At 41.8% G+C, this 21,848-nt stretch overlaps 3 protein-coding genes across 7 annotated transcripts in view; 2 read left to right on the top strand and 1 right to left on the bottom strand.

Annotated features, from left to right (window-relative positions):
• The first annotated feature begins 169 nt into the window (after positions 1-169).
• Positions 170-3,966, top strand: ddo (D-aspartate oxidase). Of its 2 annotated transcripts, XM_030044427.1 has the most exons (5): positions 170-272; positions 737-931; positions 2,313-2,421; positions 2,518-2,694; positions 2,932-3,966. In XM_030044427.1, exons 2-5 carry the CDS (start codon positions 760-762, stop codon positions 3,485-3,487), a joined length of 1,014 nt encoding a protein of 337 aa, XP_029900287.1. In that variant the 5' UTR covers positions 170-272; positions 737-759; the 3' UTR covers positions 3,488-3,966. The 2 variants fall into 2 exon arrangements, with proteins under 2 accessions (XP_029900287.1, XP_029900286.1); XM_030044426.1 differs by lacking the exon at positions 170-272 and having other exon boundaries at positions 637-931.
• A 593-nt stretch (positions 3,967-4,559) lies between these two features.
• LOC115354178 (D-aspartate oxidase-like) lies at positions 4,560-7,235 on the top strand. Its single transcript, XM_030044428.1, has 4 exons — positions 4,560-4,731; positions 5,907-6,015; positions 6,111-6,287; positions 6,499-7,235. The coding sequence occupies exons 1-4, from the start codon at positions 4,560-4,562 to the stop codon at positions 7,049-7,051; spliced, it is 1,011 nt and encodes a 336-aa protein (XP_029900288.1). The 3' UTR covers positions 7,052-7,235.
• A 423-nt stretch (positions 7,236-7,658) lies between these two features.
• sash1b (SAM and SH3 domain containing 1b) overlaps positions 7,659-21,848 on the bottom strand; it is a 63,755-nt gene continuing 49,565 nt past the window's right edge. For 3 of the 4 annotated variants that reach the window (XM_030044422.1, XM_030044419.1, XM_030044420.1), the window contains 13 exons: positions 21,043-21,083; positions 20,606-20,692; positions 20,285-20,397; positions 19,580-19,681; positions 17,979-18,111; positions 16,402-16,802; positions 15,386-15,460; positions 15,144-15,287; positions 14,787-14,919; positions 14,065-14,234; positions 13,163-13,369; positions 12,479-12,629; positions 10,301-11,676 (listed from right to left, as the gene is read on the bottom strand). In XM_030044422.1, coding sequence (XP_029900282.1) covers positions 11,519-11,676; positions 12,479-12,629; positions 13,163-13,369; positions 14,065-14,234; positions 14,787-14,919; positions 15,144-15,287; positions 15,386-15,460; positions 16,402-16,802; positions 17,979-18,111; positions 19,580-19,681; positions 20,285-20,397; positions 20,606-20,692; positions 21,043-21,083 — 1,915 coding nt within the window. In that variant the 3' untranslated portion in view covers positions 10,301-11,518. Of the gene's footprint in view, positions 7,824-7,921; positions 8,054-9,242; positions 10,064-10,300; positions 11,677-12,478; positions 12,630-13,162; positions 13,370-14,064; positions 14,235-14,786; positions 14,920-15,143; positions 15,288-15,385; positions 15,461-16,401; positions 16,803-17,978; positions 18,112-19,579; positions 19,682-20,284; positions 20,398-20,605; positions 20,693-21,042; positions 21,084-21,848 lie in introns of those variants that run through there. The other variant, XM_030044423.1, reaches the window with a different exon arrangement.

The raw sequence follows: 21,848 nt of genomic DNA on the forward strand, positions 1-21,848 counted from the left end.
AACACCACACGCGTACACACACACGCGTACACACACACGCGTACACACACGCGTACACACACACACACACACACACACACACACACACACACACACACCACACACACCACAAACTACAGTATGTTGCAACCATAGAAAAGTGCTATGGTTGCTATAGTTACAACGGTTACAATGATAGGACCCGGAAGCCGTTGGAACGGTGCCAGTCGCAATGGTTTATGGGAAGTGTAGTTCCATCACTCTTAAATAATTCTGCCCACAGTCGGGTCAAGGTAAGCTCAAAATGCTCGATTTTTTTTTTTTCCCATTTCACGATCGCATATTTTGTGATCACGATTCATCTAGGAGTTGGTTGGCTTGGCTCCAGGTTTAAAAATCTTTATGTAAGGTTTTTTTTTTTAAACGTCTATTAAGTGAATTCGTGGGGAAATAATGACAGCTGTTCCAAAGCGAGTGGTCACAGTCGAGGTGCATGCAACGGCGAAAGATATAATGTGTGCATGCTTTATTTTTGCTTTGATGCATGTGTTGTTTATTAAAGGCGGTTATGGTTAATGACTGACAGTGCATCGTGCAGGGGCTGCCAGGTGAGACCGGCTACCACAGGTGTGCCAACTAGGTATCGATCCTTGAACTGTCCCGGGCGGTTGTAAATTAACTTCTGATCAACCTTTGCTGATAAACAAGGCTGTCATTCAGCAGCCACCAAACTCTCACCACAGTGCTCTGCCTCCAGTTTGACCCAGGTGTGCGTCCACGATGAAGAGCGTCAGGGTCGTGGTGGTGGGAGCAGGTGTGATCGGATTCTCCACTGCCGTCTGCATCGCCGAGGCTCTTCCCTTCTGCTCGGTGACCCTGGTGGCTGAGAGGTTCACCCCGGACACCACCAGTGATGGGGCTGCGGGCATAATGTTCACCTCACATTCCCCAGGTAGGCACTGCACCCTGTTTACTCTATCACCCAGTTACACTTGTGTAATCATCAGCCTAAAATCATATGGGTCATTCCATGTCAGATCATCAAATGGGTCACTGTGGCGACTCCGATTTCAATGACATTGATCCCATAGTTAGAAAACCGTGTTTTATGAACACTTTTCAAATTTCACCCACTTTGGAAGAAAAATAGATTTTTGGTGAATTTTCAAAGTGGGGTACTGTCTTACAAATGTTGACTTTGTTTGGCATGCATCGTATGTTGATTTGCATTTTGGCACACCTTCAATGTGCTGTAACTTTATTAATTTTCGTCCTAGAGTAATGAAACTTCGCATATTTACTAAATGAAAGGTGCTAAATGAGATTTTGGTGTTGCTATATCGAAAATCCATGTAATTTACAAGCTTTCAACTTTAGTGAGCAACACTTAATAATTAAGTGTCATGACATTGAAAAATGAAGATGAATTAATTTAGATAGTAAAGGGAGCTGACTTCAATATTATAGCATGTTTGAGCATGTTAAGCAATTTTTGATATATTCAAAGTGCTGTAAAATTTACAATTTTCATAACACATTCACAATATTTGGTTGTTTACTGCACATACAACAGTAGAATATCCACTGAAAATTTGAAATAAATCCAAGGTGTGCCTCTGGAGATACGGGGTCAGATACCTAGACCTCCTGTTTACCACGTTGTGGCATTATTTTCAACTTTAGCAGGGCAGTAATTGGAATGGGTTCTTAATCCAGACATTTTTTCTATTTAGTTTTAGGGGTGGAAATAAATAATTTAAACATACTAGATCCAACCTTGTGACATATCTTGGTTCTGAGAGAGTGGTCCCAATAAGGCACAACCTGAAAAAAAATTCAAAGTTTGGTCCTCAGTAGCTCCAAAAGCTTATAATTTATACAGAAAGCAACAACAAAATCTGATTTAGCACCTTTCATTTAGTAAATATACAAAGTTTCATTACTCTAGGATGAAAATTAATAAAGTTACAGCACACTGAAGGTGTGCCAAAATGTAAGTCGTCAACTGAAGTTCGCCGAAAACTGACCACAGTCATATGACAGTACCTCACTTTAAAAATTAATCAAAAATTCAATTTTGGTCAAAAATAGCTGAAATTAGAAATTTGTTCGTTTCAGATATAGCTTTATCAGATGTGTGATTTTCTTAGAAATTCCTCAGGTCATGGTGACAAATGTATGAAAATTCTGATGATCTGACATGGAATGAACCATATATGCAAGTTATGGACTATTCATTGTCCACACCAATCTGTTTATTCTAACATGCTGTAGGTACATATTATACTGATATGACTTTGATGTGGACAATTTGGGGTTTATTTCTGAGCCAGATATTCCTGTGGAGCGACAAAGGCGCTGGTTCAAGGACAGTTTTGACCACTTCTTGGCCATTGCTCAGTCCCAACATGCACCAGAAGCTGGAGTAATAATGAGCTCAGGGTAATTACTGTTATTTGACACCCCTTTTGTGATTTTGACAAGTTAATCCTTATATAATCACTTTACATCTAATTATTCTTTTTATTTGTCTTCTAGGTGGCAGATTTTTAAGGAGGTTCCTGCTGAAAAGAAGCCCTACTGGTCAGATTTTGTGTTTGGCTTTCGACACATGACCGCCAGTGAGCTGAAACGGTTTCCAGATCATAGGTTTGGCCAGGCCTTCACCACCCTAAAATGTGAATGCTCCACCTACCTGCCATGGCTGGAGAAAAGGTTAATGATTCATAATAAAACTGTGTGTGGCACCTTTCTTTCTAGTTAGTGACATGATTATGCTCTCTGTTTGGGTCAGATCAGTATACTCTCAGTTGAACCAGCAATTTTATGGAAATGATCACAGCTGATGACTAATTTTGGTTCAATTTACATTTTCAATGCATTCATTTAAAAGGAATCAAACCTAACCAAACTGCTCTCTATAACTAGACTGTCATTCTTTTCTTTCTTAAGGTTTAAAAAAGCCGGAGGGCGAGTTGAACAGAGGAAAGTCAACAGTCTCCAGGAATTAAGTGGCTACGATATCGTTGTCAACTGCTCTGGCCTGGGCTCCAAAACCTTGGTGGGTGACACCCAGATGCACCCCATTAGGGGTCAGATCCTCAAGGTGCAGGCCCCCTGGCTGAAGCATTTCATCAGAGACGGAGATGGAAAGACCTACATCTACCCTGGCATACACAGCGTCACTATAGGCGGCACCAGGCAGGAGGGGGACTGGCGACTGGACGTTGACGAGGGAGACACCAGGAGCATCATAGAGCGCTGCAGCAGGCTGGAGCCCTCGCTGAGCAAAGCCAAGGTGCTGAGCACGTGGGTCGGCCTGAGGCCGGGCCGGAGGAACGTCAGGGTGGAGCGGGAGGAGGTTCTACTGCAGGGCCGCCGGGTGCCTGTGGTCCACAACTATGGCCACGGGGGCGGGGGGGTCACCATCAGCTGGGGCACGGCCCTGGATGCACTTGGGCTGGTTAGGCAGTGTATTCATGAAATGCCTCTACACGCTAAACTGTGAACCAATTCTGCTGCTGAATACTGCTGCATTTGCTGCGAATAACACTGAACAGATCTACTGTCACAGAGAGGCGCAAATTGTTTAAGGATGATGCCAGTATTAAAATGCTCTGTACATAAGGGAATGATTTTAGGAAACACACTGATGAAATGTATTATATTTTAGTTTACTGAGAACGATGACTCCATAAATTTTGTTTGGACTTAATTAAGTGCCTTCACTGTCATTATTGGTGCCAGACTGCCAGTAAACCTTGAGTAAAGAGATCTGTACAAACACAGATACAGTATACACAGGATAACATATTAAAATGTGACAAAGCGAAAGTAGAAGTGACAGATAACTGTATGAAACAATAAGGAAATACTGTACATTAACAAATGTAATGAGATTTTTATTTGCTACTGAGACTGGTATCAAAACTAGGTGTTTGTATCTAATAGTGTAAATGATCATGGTTCAATAAATGCCTGCTTGGTGGAAACCCTCAACAGCAAGTCTCTTAATTTGTCAGAAATATCACCTCAGCACTTTACAACAAATGCAGTTTCCAAAATATACAAATTTTAATTTGCATGGTTTCCTTATTGCCTTTGAACTGCTCATATTAGTTTATTGTATAAACAACCTGTATCAGTATTGGGTATTATTCAGTGCTTCTGTGCTTACATGTATTTACAGGCAACATCAGCTGCACAGTAGGTCACAGGGGTCAGTCACAAGTCTCAATTGCAAAGATTTGTCAGGCAAACAATATTATGGAAACTAGCTGTCAACTGTTGTCACCATTATATTATTGCAGAAAAGGCAATTAAGGACGGTAGAGTTACAGTTAAAAGCCTCATGAAGTCAGTGCAAATTAGGTTAATGACTGACAGTGCACCATGCAGGGGCTGCCAGGTGAGACCGGTTACCACAGGTGTGCCAACTAGGTATCGATCCTTGAACTGTCCCGGGCGGTTGTAAATTAACTTCTGATCAACCTTTGCTGATAAACAAGGCTGTCATTCAGCAGCCACCAAGCTCTCACCACAGTGCTCTGCCTCCAGTTTGACCCAGGTGTGTGTCTACGATGAAGAGTGTCAGGGTCGTGGTGGTGGGAGCAGGTGTGATCGGATTCTCCACTGCCGTCTGCATCGCCGAGGCTCTTCCTTTCTGCTCGGTGACCCTGGTGGCTGAAAGGTTCACCCCGGACACCACCAGCGATGTGGCTGCTGGGATAATCTGGAATTCTGGTTATCCAGGTAGGCACCACCCCTGTTGTTTTATCACCCAGTTAGAGTTATGTAATAATCAGGCGAAAATCATATGCAAGCAATGGGCTATTCATTGTCCACACCAATCTCTGTCTATACTAACATGCTGTAGGTAGGGGAGAGTGGGGTAATTTGTGCCAAGGGGCAAGTAGTGCCACCCCTGTTATCTAGAAAACCATAGAAGAAGTTGGTCATGTGACCACATATTTTTGAAGAAGCATCCATTTCACTCATCCTGCAAAGAAGGGAGACACGTGGCTTGAGAGGTAAGCACATTTCAGTTCAAAAAACCTTTTTTTGCCCTCCAAAGTAAAATTTCTATGATCAAGGTTTTTTGATTGCTGTGTTTGAACAATTATAGAAAACTTTGAAAACAGTTCACACAGGTTTTAGTACTTTAGGAAGCTACACCATGAGTCTATACAGTTAGCATGATGTTAGCTCAAAACAGCTGGGGGATGCATTTTTTTCATAATGGTGGGCTTGGGGTAATTTGTGCCAAAGGGCCTGGGGTAAGTTGTGCCAGTGGAACAACTTGTGATTATATACTATATATTACTTTATTGTATTTTATTGTTATTGTACATTGTCTTCTTACCTTTGATCACTAAAACTATTCAGATTCAGATTCAGATGAAGATGATTTGCAGGTGCTCATTTTGGAATTTTTATTTTGTTCTGGGTATGTGTTCATGTGGCGCTCGGCCTTGTTATAGAAAAGTGGCCTGTGATCTTGTTAAAATAATGAATAAATGTTAAATAAATAATTTAGTATGGAATTTGTTTTGCTTTTATATAGCATTGTCATTTGTGAGATTAAAATGATCTGTTTTACTTCAATTATCAATGGCACAATTTACCCCAGAGTATTCTCTCTAATGGCACAATTTACCCTGCACCGGGGGCAAGTTGTACCACAAAACCACTTTTTTTTTCAAAAGCTATATTTCTCAAACAGTTTATATAAGTTCCAAAGTGATTGTTCCCAGGGATGCACAACATCCTAAACTATATGTGCATATTTTAGTTGGAGGCATTACTGTAATCCCCTCGCTTTAAAGGCACTTTAAGTAAAAATTGGCACTACTTACCCCACTCTCCCCTACATATTATACTGATATGACTTGTGTAGGTGATTTTATTGGGGTTTATTTCCTAACCAGATATTCCTGTGGAGCGACAAAGGCGCTGGTTCAAGGACAATTTTGACCACTTCTTGGCCATTGCTCAGTCCCAGCATGCACCAGAAGCTGGAGTAATGATGAGCTCAGGGTAATTACTGTTATTTGACACCCCTTTTGTGATTTTGACAAGTTAACCCTTACATCTAACTTTACATCTAATGATTCTTTGTATTTGTCTTCAAGGTGGCAGATTTTTAAGGAGGTTCCTGCTGAAAAGAAGCCCTACTGGTCAGATTTAGTGCTTGGCTTTCGACACATGACCGCCAGTGAGCTGAAACGGTTTCCAGATCATAAGTTTGGCCAGGCCTTCACCACCCTAAAATGTGAATGCTCCACCTACCTGCCATGGCTGGAGAAAAGGTTAATGATTTATAATAAAACTGTGTGTGGCACCTTTCTTTCTAGTCAGTGACATGATTATGCTCTCTGTTGAAACAGCAATTTTATGGAAATGATCACAGCTGATGACCAGTTTTGGTTCAATTTACATTTTCAATGCATTCATTTAAAAGGAATCAAACCTAACCAAACTGCTCTCTATAACTAGACTGTCATTCTTTTCTTTCTTAAGGTTTAAAAAAGCTGGAGGCCGAGTTGAACAGAGGAAAGTCAACAGTCTCCAGGAATTAAGTGGCTACGATATCATTGTCAACTGCTCTGGCCTGGGCTCCAAAACCTTGGTGGGTGACACCCAGATGCACCCCATTAGGGGTCAGATCCTCAAGGTGCAGGCCCCCTGGCTAAAGCACTTCATAGACGAAAATGGAAAGACCTACATCTACCCTGGTATACACAGTGTCACTATAGGCGGCACCAGGCAGGAGGGGGACTGGCGACTGGACGTTGACGAGGGAGACACCAGGAGCATCATAGAGCGCTGCAGCAGGCTGGAGCCCTCGCTGAGCAAAGCCAAGGTGCTGAGCACGTGGGTTGGCCTGAGGCCGGGCCGGAGGAATGTCAGGGTGGAGCGGGAGGAGGTTCTACTGCAGGGCCGCTGGGTGCCTGTGGTCCACAACTACGGCCACGGGGGCGGGGGGGTTACCATCAGCTGGGGCACGGCCCTGGACGCACTCGGGCTGGTCAGGCAGTGTATTCATGAAATGCCTCTCCACGCTAAACTGTGAACCAATTCTGCTGCTGAATACTGCTGCATTTGCTGCGAATAACACTGAACAGATCTACTGTCACAGAGAGGCGCAAATTGTTTAAGGATGATGCCAGTATTAAAATGCTCTGTACATAAGGGAATGATTTCAGGAAACACACTGATGAAATGTATTGTATTTTAATTTGCTGAGAATGATGACTCCATAAATTATGTTTGGACTTGATTAAGTGCCTTCACTGTCATTATTGGTGCCAGACTGCCAGTAAACCTTGAGTAAAGAGATGTACAAACACAGATGCAGTTCATTAAATATACACATGAAGACTTATTAAAATGTGACAAAGCGAAAGTAGAAGTGACATCTGTTTGAAACAATAGGGAAATATTGTACATTAAGAAATGTAATGAGATTTTTATTTGCTACTGAGACTGGTATCAAAACTAGGTGTTTGTATCTCATAATGTAAAATGATCATGGTTCAACAAATGTCTGCATGGTGGAATCCTTTAATGGAAAGTCTCTTAATTTGTCAGCTGGCTCTTAATTACAATGATTTGTCTGGCAATAATGACTTTTATCTTATCTAGCTGTCAACTGCAGTCACCATTGTTGCAGAAAAGATAATAACAGTTTATATACAGCTATATACACTTAAAAGCCCAATGAGGTGCATTCCAAATATCTTCTGTTTGCCTTGATGTGCAGGCAAAGTCAGGGATCACATGTTATCAAGAGGAGCCTGGGATTTTGTCCTTTGACACGCCTCGGTCGAACTTTTCAGCGGGACCTGTGGAAAGGGTGGGAGAAGGACATGAGTGTGAATCCAGCCTGAAAGACAGACTGAACAGTGAGGTTTTGATTGCTGTGGGACAGATGGCCACTCACTGCCAGTCGATGCTGCTGGCGTAGCTGCCGGACTCTGATCAGATCCATGGCAGAGGCCGTCTGTCCTAAAGACTGGTTCAGCTGATCGGACAACATCTGAACCAAAGACCGGGGGATTCCATATCGCCCATACTGCAACAGGATACAGTTACATATAAATCACAACTTAAAAGGGCATGTCAGTAATATGTTTTTTTCGGTCTAGGTGGGAGAAAGCATCACACACATATCTGAACTTGGTCACCGACTATTACATCACATATCTCTGTGATCTTGGCCAAATGCACTTTTGCAAATTTATAAAGGCTACCTATTTCACACCAAGAGCAGAGATGTTACAGTTCAATATACACCCAGTGGCCACTTTATTAGGTCAACCTGCACAACCTAAAACAATCCAATCCAACTGTTCTGACATAAAGTTTCCTTTTCTGCTGCCTATAAGGCTCAGGTTTTCTTTCTGTCACAGTAATAGAGGTGTTCATTCACTTCTGTTTGGCATTGAGCTCATAGTTAGTGCTGCTGTTGGACTGGACTGCATTTTATTGACAGGTGTTTCCACTATTCTGTCCGCCCTCATGTATATAAATTGGGAGGACAAAAAATTAGAAACACCTCTTAATATAATGTGGTCCAATACAAGACCTCTGCAAACTACAACCTCAATAATAAAGGTATTATTAAATATACACATTCTCTGCATTGTAAACAAAAACTGGACATTATAAACTTTCTTAAAAGTTAAACTTTATGGCAGAGCTGTTGCACTAAACTGCATTAGATTGTACAGCTGGACCTAATAAAGTGGCCACTGAGTGTATAATTAACACCACAATACAAAACACAATAGCCTTATATAGTTGGCTTCAGTAGTTGATACACCTGACACTGCATTTCACCTTTGCACTTCACTGATAAAGAACATTTTTATTGTTTATATTGTCTGTAATATGTTGCACAATTTGTTTGCTTATATTGTTTATATTGTCATAATGTCTTTTGTTTTACTGCCACACGAATCAGCAAAAGAAGCATTTCATTGTCGGTTGTCCATTGTACTTCTTGTTCTTCACTTGACTAATAAACTTGAAACTTGCAGAATATAGAATAAGCTCCTCCACTTTTAGTGATATAAAGTTTTCAGGTCCGTGAAACTTTGATAATACATTATAAAAATGTATACATCTATGGTTAGCAATTTGAAAATATGTTGCTTTATTTATTTATTTATTTATTTACAAATTGCAGAAAAATCATACAAGGTCTTAATCCAGCAGCAGCAACTTAAAACTGTAAATTGACAGTGTGCTGCATATAGTACCTTGTCAGAAAAAGGCTCCATCGTCAGATCAATTCCCTGCAGCTGGAGTCTTTCCTCTAACAGGGACTCCAGGTTCACAGAGTTACAGGACATGTTCTTCTTTCTCTGTAAGTGCAGCCGACGGGCTTCAGAATTGGCCGAAACGGAATGATCCCCTTTATGCTGCAAAGAGATGCGGTCGGCATCGGTGTGCGTGCAGGCAATTTCTTTTGGTAATGTCTCAGGTACAGCTGCGGGATGATTGGGCCGTTTTGCTGCAGCTGTGGGGGGCTGCCTGAGGTGTGTGCATGGTGATATTTCTGCCCATTTGGGGGTGCTGACAGATGTGCGCCCCGTGTCTGTGTCCAAATTGCTGCGCACAGCATCTAATGATGTGGCTGAGGATTGGGGAGATAGACACGTGAGCTCTGGGTGTCTCTGAGGATTTGCTTTGTGCTGAGTGTTCTCCTCAGGCTTGGTGATGCGAGTCGGATGCCAGTCTTGAGGGCTGATTGCTTTTCTGTCCTGGACTCCCTGCTCTGCGCGGAGGCCTGTCAGGGAAAACCACCGCCTCAGCAGCCGCGGCGGTGCTTTAATACCTCTTAGCTCCATGCAGCTCCGGCTTCTAACAAAGGCTTTACGGGGAGGATGACCTTTCGGTGGGCCTGGGAAGATTAAGCTGCTCTTATGGGGTCTTAGCGATGGCAAGACACAGGGCAGGATATTATTATTAGGATAGGCAGAGGGCAGGGGAACAGCAGGGAATTCTGGGGACGGGAGGTGGCTTGACTCGAAACCGGACGAGGACCTGCTCATGGACGAAGATGTCTTTTTGTCCCTTCCTGAAATAAACAAGCGCAGCGTGTGCATCATGCACATTTCAGTTAATTGCACATGCACTGGATGTGTTCCACTTGTGAAAAAAAAAAAAAAAAGCAGCGTAGCTACAGTAGTGTTGGTAAAGATTAGCCAATGTGAAAGGATGCCTAAGAAGGAAATTTATGAGAAGAAACAAATCAAAGTGTAAAATGTGCACTAAAAATGAACAGTGAATGAAAGGAAAGAAGCAAGCAGTCCAGTCTGGTAAAGCATTGAGCAATTTATTCCTCACGCTCAACCATGACAGTAGCACACTTCAGATCTGTAGAGTCTGTTGTTGTTATGGTTAGTTGAACTTTGCCCTTTAGTTATGTCATATATACTGTTTATTGAAGTGATCTGAGCAAACTTTGTTATAGTCTTTTCCAAGGTTGTCCTCAGTATGCATTTCAGTGCATTTACAATTATAAAAAAAATGCCACATTGCAACAAGTATAATTATACCATTTAGTAGATTTTTTTTTTTATTGTTCTGCATAATGCAGTTTTCAGGCACATCATAAAATATTGTGCAACAATATATTATACTGAACTAGAAAAATATACACACAAAAACAGCAAAATCTTGAGAGAAATATACTGTACAAGTGTGGAAAATAGGCTACTCTGACATAATCCTCTCCCCACATGGCCTTTAGACATTCACAAGAGGCTTCAGTATACAGTAAGCACAACTCTTTGTATTCTGACAATTTTTTAAGACTTAACCAAACCGAATAACCACAATAAGATTGATATAGTTATGAATAAAGCAAGCATTCACAGTAAATATATACTGCAGTTACTGGAAACTTTTTTTTTTTTGTAACTATTTAAATCTAGAGCTTAAACACCTTTTTTTTTTTTTAAACTCCTGTCACACATTGGTTCAACAGTCACCATATCAGCAAACGCAAAACCACCACGCGACTCACAATGGCAGATCTATTTGTGAGTAGACCTACAAGCGGCTCTACATATAAATTGTACAGGTTTCTGAGAAAAGATCTTAAGAGATTACTGCTCAGTGTAAGATGATGTGAGTAAGCTCTCCAGTCCCTCAGTAATAATAAGGAGGATAGAGTATCTTGCCTCTCTCCTCCATTCTGAACACTACAATGAAAAGGTAACTCTTGTAAAGAAAGGCAATGGTACTGTATGTCAGTTCTCAAATGCACTGAAACAGATGGGAGAGTAGTGATCGCAGGAAAGTCATTGGATTCAATGATGCAGAAACAGAGTAAAGTATGGCCGAAAGAAAGAAAAAGATGCTAGGGGAAAAAAAGTGAGCATCGTAGGCGAATGAGGCGACAGCACAGTCTTTCCAAAAGAGCATGAAAACTGAATTTGGCGATCTGGAATGCTCAAGCATGAAGAAGAACTGAAGACCTCGGCGGTCAGTCTCGCTAGTGAAGGATGAGGCAGAGGAGGACAAGTGGTCACAGACGGGTCAGGCTGTCATTACCGTTCTCCAGGTTCTCGTTGCTCTCGTAGCAGCCTGAGTCCCGCGGGGAATCCCCCATGAGGCCACGCCTGTCCAGGAGCAGCTTCTCCTGCGAGCCTCCAGACTGGCTGCCCCGCTCTGGGTCGCTGCTGCCTGCAGGGCACAACATCACCAACAGGGGGCAACAGTCACATTCAATGACCAAGGGAAAGGCGCTGCTAAAACACAGTGCATGCGCATTTTTGTTTTTCTGTAGTTATGAAAATCAATGCCCAGTGTAAATATAAAAACTGCAAGATCCATACTGCATGAGATGTGATTTGTTGCTAAGGGCAAAATGTGTGACAAAACAGCGTTACAGATGAAATACAGTAGAGCCACAGAGACGTGCAAATCATTTTCTGCACATGTAAAAAAACCCATGGGTAGACAGACTTCAGCACAAAATCACATCATCATCATCTTCTCATCCTTTTTCAGTGAAATTTAAAATTACTATTCCCGCGAAAATCATGATCAACACAAGCATAGCATTAAAAAATAAAGTATGCGTACATGTGCACATGTTGCAGAGACTGAAAATCAGAAAAATTACCAAACAATAAAAGCAGCAGGTAACTGATGTGTGCATGAATCATGAGCATGAATCAGCCTGAACCTCTGGAATATGACAATTCGGAATGAATAGCATTTATTCAAGAGGATAAAAATGAAGCATTTCAAATGGACATTTAACTACTAATTGTCACTGACGAGCTTTTTAATGCCACTTTTCATCGATAGTCCTTCATTTAGTGTCTTTAATGTGATTCATAAATAGGTGACCTTTTATGTGAACATCCATTAGGTGAGCTTGTCTTTAAGTAAGCAATGCACCCTCAGAGTCATATGTCTCTCATATGCGTGAGTAGTGCTGAGGTGCGGCCAGGCACCCTGGGGCGGCCGGCTGACCTACCGTCGTACTCCTGCAGCAGCTCCACGGCGGTGAGCAGCACGGCTCTGTGCTGAGGGTCTCTGATGTTCAGCTCGTCCAGGTCCTCCTCCTCCAGCAGCTTGAACGTGTCCAGATCCTCATAGCCGTTAAAAAGGAAGGTGGGAAGATGCTCCTGCGGAGACGGACGGGGGAAACAGACACATTAGTGGTGGGAAGTTATCTGACCTTAAATATTTTGGATATTTTCATAACTGTTCAAGAAGAGTTTGCGTAAATAGAAAATATGCTTCCAACACAAAGTGTAGCTCAAAATGCAGGTCAGTTTTACTCTAGTTAACAAAAACTAGATATGGAAAGAAACCTATACAACCTCAAAATCCTTAAAAAACCTCATCTTTAATTATCGCATACTGTCAGGTTTTGTATCAAAAGCTACCTTTCATAGGGCAAAAATAAAACAGTTTTCAATACATTAAATCACTGTAAACAGGGACATTGTTAGCGTATTAGAGTTTGGGTGCTGATTTTGTGTCAGACTGCAATATGAACTGGGCTGATAAAGTCTAGTTTTGCCATAATAAATTTTTCCCAGGGATCAATAACACATCTAATCTGTATCGCTCTCCACTCCATCTCCGTGTAGCAGAATCTGATTCTGTCTCTCTGGCTTTCTTTTTCTCTTTTTTTCTTTAATCAGTTCATTACTTTGAGGTTGATGCGCTCCAGCAGCTCCTCCACAGAGGTGGGCTTGGGTTGCCGGGCCTTCCTCCTCCTGCGCGTCTTCTTGGGCTTCACCTCCTCCTCATTCAGGACGTCCACGTAAATGAACTTGAAGGTGCCGACTTTGCCGTTGAGCAGCCCCATCCACGTTCCCATCGGAGGCTTGCTGATGATATCGATAACATCTCCACTCTGAAAAAAAAAAGACCTGTAGCTTTAAAGACTTGATATGGACCAAATGTTCAGTGTGTTTGTGAAAGAGGAGTGATATGAACTTAAAGCAGCAATCCAGGAGCTTCTTGTTTTTTTGATTATAGCGCTATCTCTGGGGCAGAGCGGTCATTTCTGTGGGGGGCGCTCTTTTCTTTGTTATCTCAACATGCTCATGTTAACTACCTAGTTCTCAAATTTAAAAGCTTTTGTGTCATGCAGTAGAGTCACAAAATCAAAATTTGTATATATAAAAATGCCTGATTATGCATCTTTTTCTATTTAGGTGTTATTAATTTCATTAAAAAAGGCACAGGGGTCAAGTAATTATATTCTAGGCCGCCTTCTTTTGAGTTTCAGTATTTTTATTACAAAAACAAACGTGTACACATAGCTAACATAACATAAAAATGCACGTTTTGCTTTGTTTTCCCTTTAATTAAACTTTTATAGTGTATTCTGTGCACATAAGCTAAAACAGGATTGGAAAAAATAAATCATTTTATATGGAAGTGGTCCTGGCTTGGGCAAAGCAGCCCAGATTTTGTGTGCTGGAGCTCATGCTGGCTCCCTTTCCTCTGGTCCAGCTGGCACTCCGTCCCGCCCAAATGTAACCCCCAGATGGTACACTTTGAAGTGTGTATTGTGTGTTTTAGTGGATCAAGGCTTGGCCATACCTTCAGCTTGAGGGAGTCGGTGTCATAGGGACTGGGAGTGAAGTCGGTATGAACCAGAGCGCGGCCACAAAAAGGCCCGCGGTACGGCAGCTCGTCCTCCTCTCCGTCCTCAGACTTGACGCTCTCTCTGTTGCTGTTGGAGGAGTCGGTGGTGCCCACCGTCTGGCCACCTACGCAAAACCACACAGGAAGAACGAGTCACTCCAAAACTCCACGGGTGGGTTGGAATTTGCAAAATATTTTCAATTGATTGCACCTGCAATAAACCTCACTTTTTTAAACATCAAGCTGCCTTCAATTTGGAGACAAAAAGTACTTTGTTGATGATGATGTTGTGCTGCTGTAAACACTGTGAGGCAAATTTGTAATTTGTGATAATGGGCTATACAAAGAAAATGGACTTAACTTGACTTTCCTGCTGTTTTCTAGTAATGGCTCTACTTACTTGTTTCATTTTAACTACACTACGTCATGTTAAATTTCATTGTGCATGAGTATAATGACAATAAAGATCATTCTATTCTGTTCTATTCAAAGCTAATATTTCTTTTACTCTGTCCAGAGCACCAGATGTGCCCACCCAGCTGGCGCTCCACAGCCAGGTTAAAACAAACACTGAGAATGATATATGTGCAAGTAGTATTTTACCCAGGTCTGGTGCACAAACACACTGTAAACACACACACACACACACACACACACACACACACACACACACTTACTCATGGAGCTTTGTCCACTGAGGGAACTCCTAAGGCTCTCCACAGAGCCGCCTGGCTTCAGTTTGGGTTTCTCCAAGGAGTCGGAGTCTGTCTGAGGAGAATGAGGGCAGCTGGATATGCGGTCTGGGCTTGACTGGGAGACGGAGGAGAAAACAAAGATGCTGACCTTTACCTGGCACACAGTTCACAGCAGTAACCCAGACTGGTTCGTGTTTATAAAAGTACTGCTAAATTCATTTTTACAGACGTTTTTCAGGTCAGGACACAGCTTTCAATACAAAAACAAAGCAAAAGAAAAAAGAAAGGAAAGAAAATGAAAAATCAGTATGTAGTGAATATGTAATTCTTTTAATGTACCTGTTCAGAGAGTGAGCAGTGGTATCTCTTTGATATGCGCTTCCTCATGGTGTCTCTCACAGACTTGACCTTTTTGCCCAGAGAAATGCGAGACGTTGGTGGAGACTTGACACCATCTTTAACACCGCCGTCTCCATCTTTTTTCTAAAAAGCAAGACATGAATAAATAAGCAAACAAGGATTTCCATTTCTTTTTATTTTGAGTCAATCTGTACAAATTCAGAAACAAGACTGTTACATACGGTGATCTCGCAGTCGCAGCTGACTGAGTGCAGTGACCGGTTGGTCAGATCAAATCCTCCAAAGCTGCAGGTTCTCTGCGGAAGAAAAGATAATTGGACCATTTAATATCCATAGTTAATCTTAATGTATGTGCCATTTTTTCTGAAAACAAACAAATTGCATTTATCACATACAAATTCATTGTTTGTTGATGACATCGGCGAATTTAAAGCCTCAATATGGAACTTTTTTTCCACACTGAAATAACAAGACATAAGAATAGGGTACAGTATACATGTTTGTGTCTGTCTGACATTGACAACTATTTGGTTTGGGACATTTTTGGGCATATACCATTTGTGGGCACATGTTACTGCAAATTACAAAGTGAAGCCAGCAGCCACAAAAGAGTGAAGTCATGACAACAACTGTGGTGGAAATCAGTACGGAAAAAATAAAGAACAAAGTTAATGTACAGCAGACACGAATATTGCAGATTGGCTGTGTTAGCTGTCTGCTACACCAGAAGGTTGTATCTATCCGCCGCCAACAAGTGTGAAATAGAGGCGGATAGATAGAGTTTGCTGGTCTTCTTGGGCGGGAAATAGTTCCCAACAAAACTTCTCCTTCAAGGGCTGTGATTTACGTTGGGTATCCGTAAATCTTTGGCCCCATGTACACCTGGTATGCAATCTGTATCCAGACACGTTACTGGGATAATCAAAAAAATGTTAATGCAAGGTGTAAATACAATTCCTGACAACATATCTGGATTTTAATACCAGGTGTAAATGGGGTCATTTGGAAAGAGATGTTGCTGTTGAGTTTTTCACATGTATGTGTTTTACTGTTTGAACTCCATAAACAAATAACGATCCAGCCTCATTATATTGGATGCCAGGAGATAGGAAAGATTGTGACAGACTGGAAACCTCACCAAATAACACAGAAACTATCTGGGTGGATAGACTTTTTTTTACTTTAAGGTAAAAAAAAAAATTAAATTCTGGATTTAATATTGGGTTTCTGTGCTCACCCCGTGGTGGCTGAGCGGGCTGAGGGCCCGGCGGCGCAGCTCTCCATCGGTCACTGAGCGGGCGATTTTAGGCTCCTCGTCGTTGCAGCCCTCCGTGTCAGACAGCGAAGAGCCGCTGCCTCGACCCGCCTCCCTCACCACCCCTTCAACGCCTTTCTCCTGGTGGCTGGGGCTGCTGCTAGACTTGCTGAAGGCCTTGAAGATCTTCTGGCTGCTGCAGGTGTCCAGGCTGCTGGAGGAGGGCGAGGTGGTCAAGCTGTCAGAGTCCCTGTCGTAGGTCAGCTGCTCCCGCAGAGCTGAGGCCAGGGAGTCCACGGGACACGCCAGCGGCTTCTTCTGCACACCAGAGTAGAGGGAGGAGGCCATGTCCACAGAGGGAGGCCCGTCTATACTCAGACACTCTGAGGAGGGATAAAGGATAGGGTGTAGGATAATCATGAACATGTGTTAAAATATAAAAAGTGCCTATGTAAAATGTAAAGCAAGCCTCTCGAGTTGTTTAAAATTAGGGTTAAATTTTTGAAGAGCATCAGCCCAGATGCTCAACAGAGTGGAACAAAACCTGACACGCAAGAAAGGAGGATATCTGGACCTCTTCAGCAGGGAAAAATCTACTCTGGAGCACTGTTATTAATTTAAGGTGCAAATACAGGACCAAGCTTTTAATGTTGCAGCAAGATACCCCTTTCATTACACTTTTATTAAAGAAAAGTATCAGAAATGTGGCCCACTGACGATACACTTGAGGTTCCTTCCTGACGACAGCTACATAAGAACAGTCTGTATGCCTGCAATGAAATTTGATTTCCTTTGCACATTTTATTTTTAAACAGAGTTTTCCCTACCACAGCATACCTGCAGTGGATGTCACTGCCTTATGAAATTTCATACATACCGAAAAAAATTCAATAGAACTTTTTTGAATTAAGAGTTTTAGCTCCCATGATCTAAAGATTTTTAGCTTTGTCATCCTCCCAAGAAAAAAAAAACTTGGAGGAAATACTGAATACTTGCGATTATCTGGCATAAAAATATCATCACAAAATGTCAGCAACTTAAGTCAAATGTAGTCATTATCAGCCCTCAGGAAGCCATACTGGTGAGACTATATGACTGATGAAAGTAAATGATGAACTGATGAAATTCAAATATCAGGATGCCATTATTGGCCTTCAAATACATGTAATCCATCAAATCTTACTATCAAAGACAATTCAACATGGGAAACACCCTGCACACACTGCAAACACTTAACTTAATGCTTGTTCGAGCACACGACCTCATATTCTCATATTCAGAGGTGTGGTGTGTGACGCTCTTGTTGCACTATTTTCCCATGATGCACATTCCTGCTGCAAACATCTATTTGGTTTTGCATCTTTGCTGTGAGTGCAGCAATGTATCCATGAACATAAAAACTAATGTCATTTCTCTCCTCATCTTTTTTTCATAAAGATCACATTACAGAGGAAGGATAGAGGAGAGGGTCATGCAGAAAATGTTACAAAACAATTTAAATGAGTGGCAAAATCCACTTAGACGATATGAGACAAAGTTTGCCAGTGTGCATTTACTACCGTCTAGGCCGGGCCTCTTGGATTCGTCGATTCTGATCAGCTTCTTCTTCACCTTCCGGGTTGAGTTGACCAGCTTGTGGAGCCTCTTGAAGGTCACAGATTCTTCCTGTTCGTTGTCGGACAGGTCACACGGCTGAGAGGCGAGAGGCAGACGAGAGAAAGGTCTTTTGATGATGAACCTATCGGACCGGCGCTGTAATTCCATACCATCAAAGTACAGAGTAATAGCATATGCATAATGAACTGTTGTCAAAAGTAATTTAAAATGGCTTGCACAATTGGATGTATGCACGCCCACAAATTTCAAAGCATGTTTTTGATAGTATTTCACCTGTTTCTGGCCTGGTTACAAGGAACTAGTTTGTGAGCTGTTTTATGCGCTTAGAAAGGAGTGTATGTATACTGTGTACATGCTGTAGGAGCAGCTACAGAAACCACATGTTGCTTGGTATAAATATGAAACTGAAAACCACGGTGAAGACACATGGTCTGCTTACATGTCACGCTGATACAGACGAGAAAAGGCTTTTCATGTGGGAAAACAAGAGGCTTGTGACTTGGAAATCATTATCATATAGCCACACACAAAAAAAACACAAGGACTTTATATAGCTTTAGAACATGCTACAACTGAGCCTATCATGTCCACATATTTATTTATTTATGATATAGTTGATAGGGACTGACACAATGTACACACACAAACTGAAAAATGCTAGCCAATGCAAGTATCATCGTGTTTGTAGCAGATGCTAATCCCTAGAGGGGCTTTTGTAAAAATAAGAGATTAAAATTGGGAAAAAAAGAATACAAGGTAACTGAAAGACACAGTAAAACACACATTTAGCAGAAATATAACTACAGATAATAATCGCAGGTAGTGAATTAAGTGTTAAGGGCTGCACTGTGAAATTATCTCGCTGACTCTCAGAGGTGAATTGAAAGTCTCGTGCTAAAAATCGAAAGCCACATGCATACATGTGAGTTCTCGTCCGCCGGCACGCTTGCTATAGCCCAAAATAAATGCGAAATGACAAAGTGAAAGCTGGTTGTCAGTTATTAAAAACAGATTCTAAGTACGAAACAGATTCTAAGTAGTAAACATGGTTTTAAAAACAAATAACCATCAGACTCACACAGACACACGCATACAAATCATACACATCACACAGAAAGTGAAAGAAAGGGACGAGGAGAGAGAAATAGTGAGGCCATCCAGACAAATCTGAAAAATGTGCCCTGAACCTGAGCCCTCTAATCACCCCATGCATACATGAAAGAGCTGTTGCCTGCATAACAGGGCTCTGTGCTGAATCCGCTCGCTCTCTACAGCACAATAGGGGGTTAGCGCTTTGACTGCGATGAATAGAAGTCCGCCCAGTGCCCTGCAGTTGGGAGAGGGCCCTGGGCTGCAGGGCTTTAGAGGGGCCCCGGTTCATAGCCAGGACAGGGACAGAGGGAAAGAGAGAGGCACTGTCAACAGCTCAGCAGCCTTGGCACGGGTAAATCGGTGGCCCTCATGCACAACACTCTGCCTGAAGTAGTGATTCAGCATAAAAAACAGCTAAGATGCTCTCAGACGGGGGAGTTTAGAGACTTACGTTGCAGCTGAACGACTCGTTTGTGGTGGGATTGGACGCGTCGGCCCAGTCTGTGGGATCGGGCCTGCAGGATTGTCTGTTCTGCATCTCAAACTCCTTCAGCTGCAAAACAAGGGACCGTGTGAGCGTCACTGTGCACAGTCACTGAATGTCTGGCACACATATTACCATTAATTAGTGAAATAATGAAAAACACACTCCTCTCTCCATAATAAATAAAGAGAAATGTTTTTTTCCAACATTTTCTGACTGTGCTGTTATAAAGTCATGTAACTGAAAATAAACATTATACTAGGGAAATTAAATCTTGGTTATTTAAGGTTTTGTAGACTGATAATTTGCACATTTCTTGTGTGCCTTCTATTGTTACTTATAAGATTATAGCCTACAGATATTTCTGCGAACAGATGAAAACCTTTTGCAGTGAAAATTTCTCTTTTTCTTTTAATTTTCTGTTCCTCTCTTGTTTTATAATTGAAAATATTGTATGGGCCCTGCTTGGAAGAAGCATACTCAAAGGCCCAAGATGTTCACATTACTAGGTAAAATTTCATTTTAAGTGAAAATAAGATGACAGGGAATGAGGCAACTCGGGGGTGAGTTAGTTTGTCAGTGATCAGTATTCACCCTCAAAGAAAAACAAGAAAAACACTGAAACACTGAAACTTTCATGTGAGGAGGATTCTGGGATCTGTGACATCATACCCGCGCCAGAGCTTCCTCGACGGAGATCATATTCTCCTTCACCATCATCATCAGCTGGATACGCTCTTCATCACTCATGGTAATCTCACTGGCCACAAAGCCGACGTCATCACCTGTTAGGGGGCAAGGGGAAAAAAAAAAGCACAGGAATGCACACTGTAACTGGCAAAGCACCAACAGACTGGACTAAACACAACAAAGTACTGAATGAAACGGAGAGCTTTGCTTTCTAAATGCTTTGTCTGAGCATCCAGATGATATTCAAATGTCGAGTAATCCTTGTGAATGCCAATTTTTTTGTGCTTTTTTAACTCAACGTACCTTTCGAAGTCTGCCGGATCGCTCCTTTCTGTGATTTACGGAAATTCGGCCAAAAAGACTTGTTCTTTCTCTTTCCATCCCATTTTCCTATACAAATGTGAATGAGTTTAGTGTACAACATAAATAAAATGAAGAACAACGTTGCCACAGAATTAAACATTAAAAAATCCCAATAATACAGAATACAAAAATATGAAGTGCTGACAAACATCAGCAACAAGAAGGGTATGTATTCGTATTTTACACAGCTTTAGATGTTATGAAAGAGGATACTTTAAGGGTGTTTAAGGTTAACTAAAACCGTGCACGATGAGTAAGAAAACACTGAACAAGCAGATTAATTAGTTTAAGTCACATTTTACACACTCGGATTCTTCTTACTACAGTGTATACGGCGCATTTAGATCATTAAATTCTTTTACAAAACTCTGACTTACCACCTGATCCATCATCAGAGCTGGACTTGTGCACAGGGAACCTGGAAATCAAAAAATATTTATTCCATTGGAACTGTAAACAAAGACAGCACAAAAAAACAAAACTCAAGTGGAAAACACATCCTGTGCAGTGCAGTACCTGTTCTCCAAAACTATTTTCTTCATTTTTACTGCTATCCCACCATCTCTCTTAACATGTCCCTCTATATTCCCTTTTTACACCAGATACAAAAAAGAAAAAACAAAAAACAAAAAACATCACAAAAGTGCACTGTCCATCATGACACTGGCTTCATAGTAAATTCAAATCAAAGTATTCAAAAGCAATGAAAAAGGCTGGCTGCTCTTGGCTGATGGACAGAGGTCAGCGCACTGCGGCCATCGCAGGAACAATAGAGGCTTTTTCACGTCCAGCCGGGGTTTTACAGCAACACTGGCGCTAACGTGGCCCCTGCATTCCCCGCACACTTTCACTCTCTTTCTTTCTCTGTGTCAATCTCCCTCTGTCTCTCTTTCTCTCATTCCCCGGGCTTTGTTTGTGTGTGTGTTTGCCTGTCTCTCTCCCTCTCTGTCTGTCTCACTCGCTTTCTTTCTCTCATCAGCTGACACGTGTTGCCTGGGCTGGACCGATATTCTGGTTTGCCTCAAATATCAGGCTGATACTTTTCCCTCTTCTGTCATTGTTATTAAGCCCCTAAAAGTAATCTCTAGTCATCGATATTGCATATTTAGAATTATATTCCATGAAAAAAACAACCCTTTGTCCTCTCTAAGCCTTAGTCTCCGTCCACCGGCTTGTAACCAGA

The sequence above is a fragment of the Myripristis murdjan genome, chromosome 22 (assembly GCF_902150065.1).
Source record: "Myripristis murdjan chromosome 22, fMyrMur1.1, whole genome shotgun sequence".
Classification (NCBI taxonomy): Eukaryota; Metazoa; Chordata; class Actinopteri; order Holocentriformes; family Holocentridae; genus Myripristis; species Myripristis murdjan.

Excerpts from the sequence above, each read along its gene's own strand:
- ddo (XM_030044427.1), top strand. The coding sequence starts at position 760 with ATGAAGAGCGTCAGGGTCGTGGTGGTGGGAGCAGGTGTGATCGGATTC. Across the intron at positions 2,422-2,517 it reads GGAGTAATAATGAGCTCAGG|GTGGCAGATTTTTAAGGAGG; the intron begins GTAATTACTGTT and ends TTTGTCTTCTAG. Across the intron at positions 2,695-2,931 it reads CTGCCATGGCTGGAGAAAAG|GTTTAAAAAAGCCGGAGGGC; the intron begins GTTAATGATTCA and ends TTCTTTCTTAAG.
- LOC115354178 (XM_030044428.1), top strand. The coding sequence starts at position 4,560 with ATGAAGAGTGTCAGGGTCGTGGTGGTGGGAGCAGGTGTGATCGGATTC. Across the intron at positions 4,732-5,906 it reads CTGGAATTCTGGTTATCCAG|ATATTCCTGTGGAGCGACAA; the intron begins GTAGGCACCACC and ends TTTCCTAACCAG. Across the intron at positions 6,016-6,110 it reads GGAGTAATGATGAGCTCAGG|GTGGCAGATTTTTAAGGAGG; the intron begins GTAATTACTGTT and ends TTTGTCTTCAAG.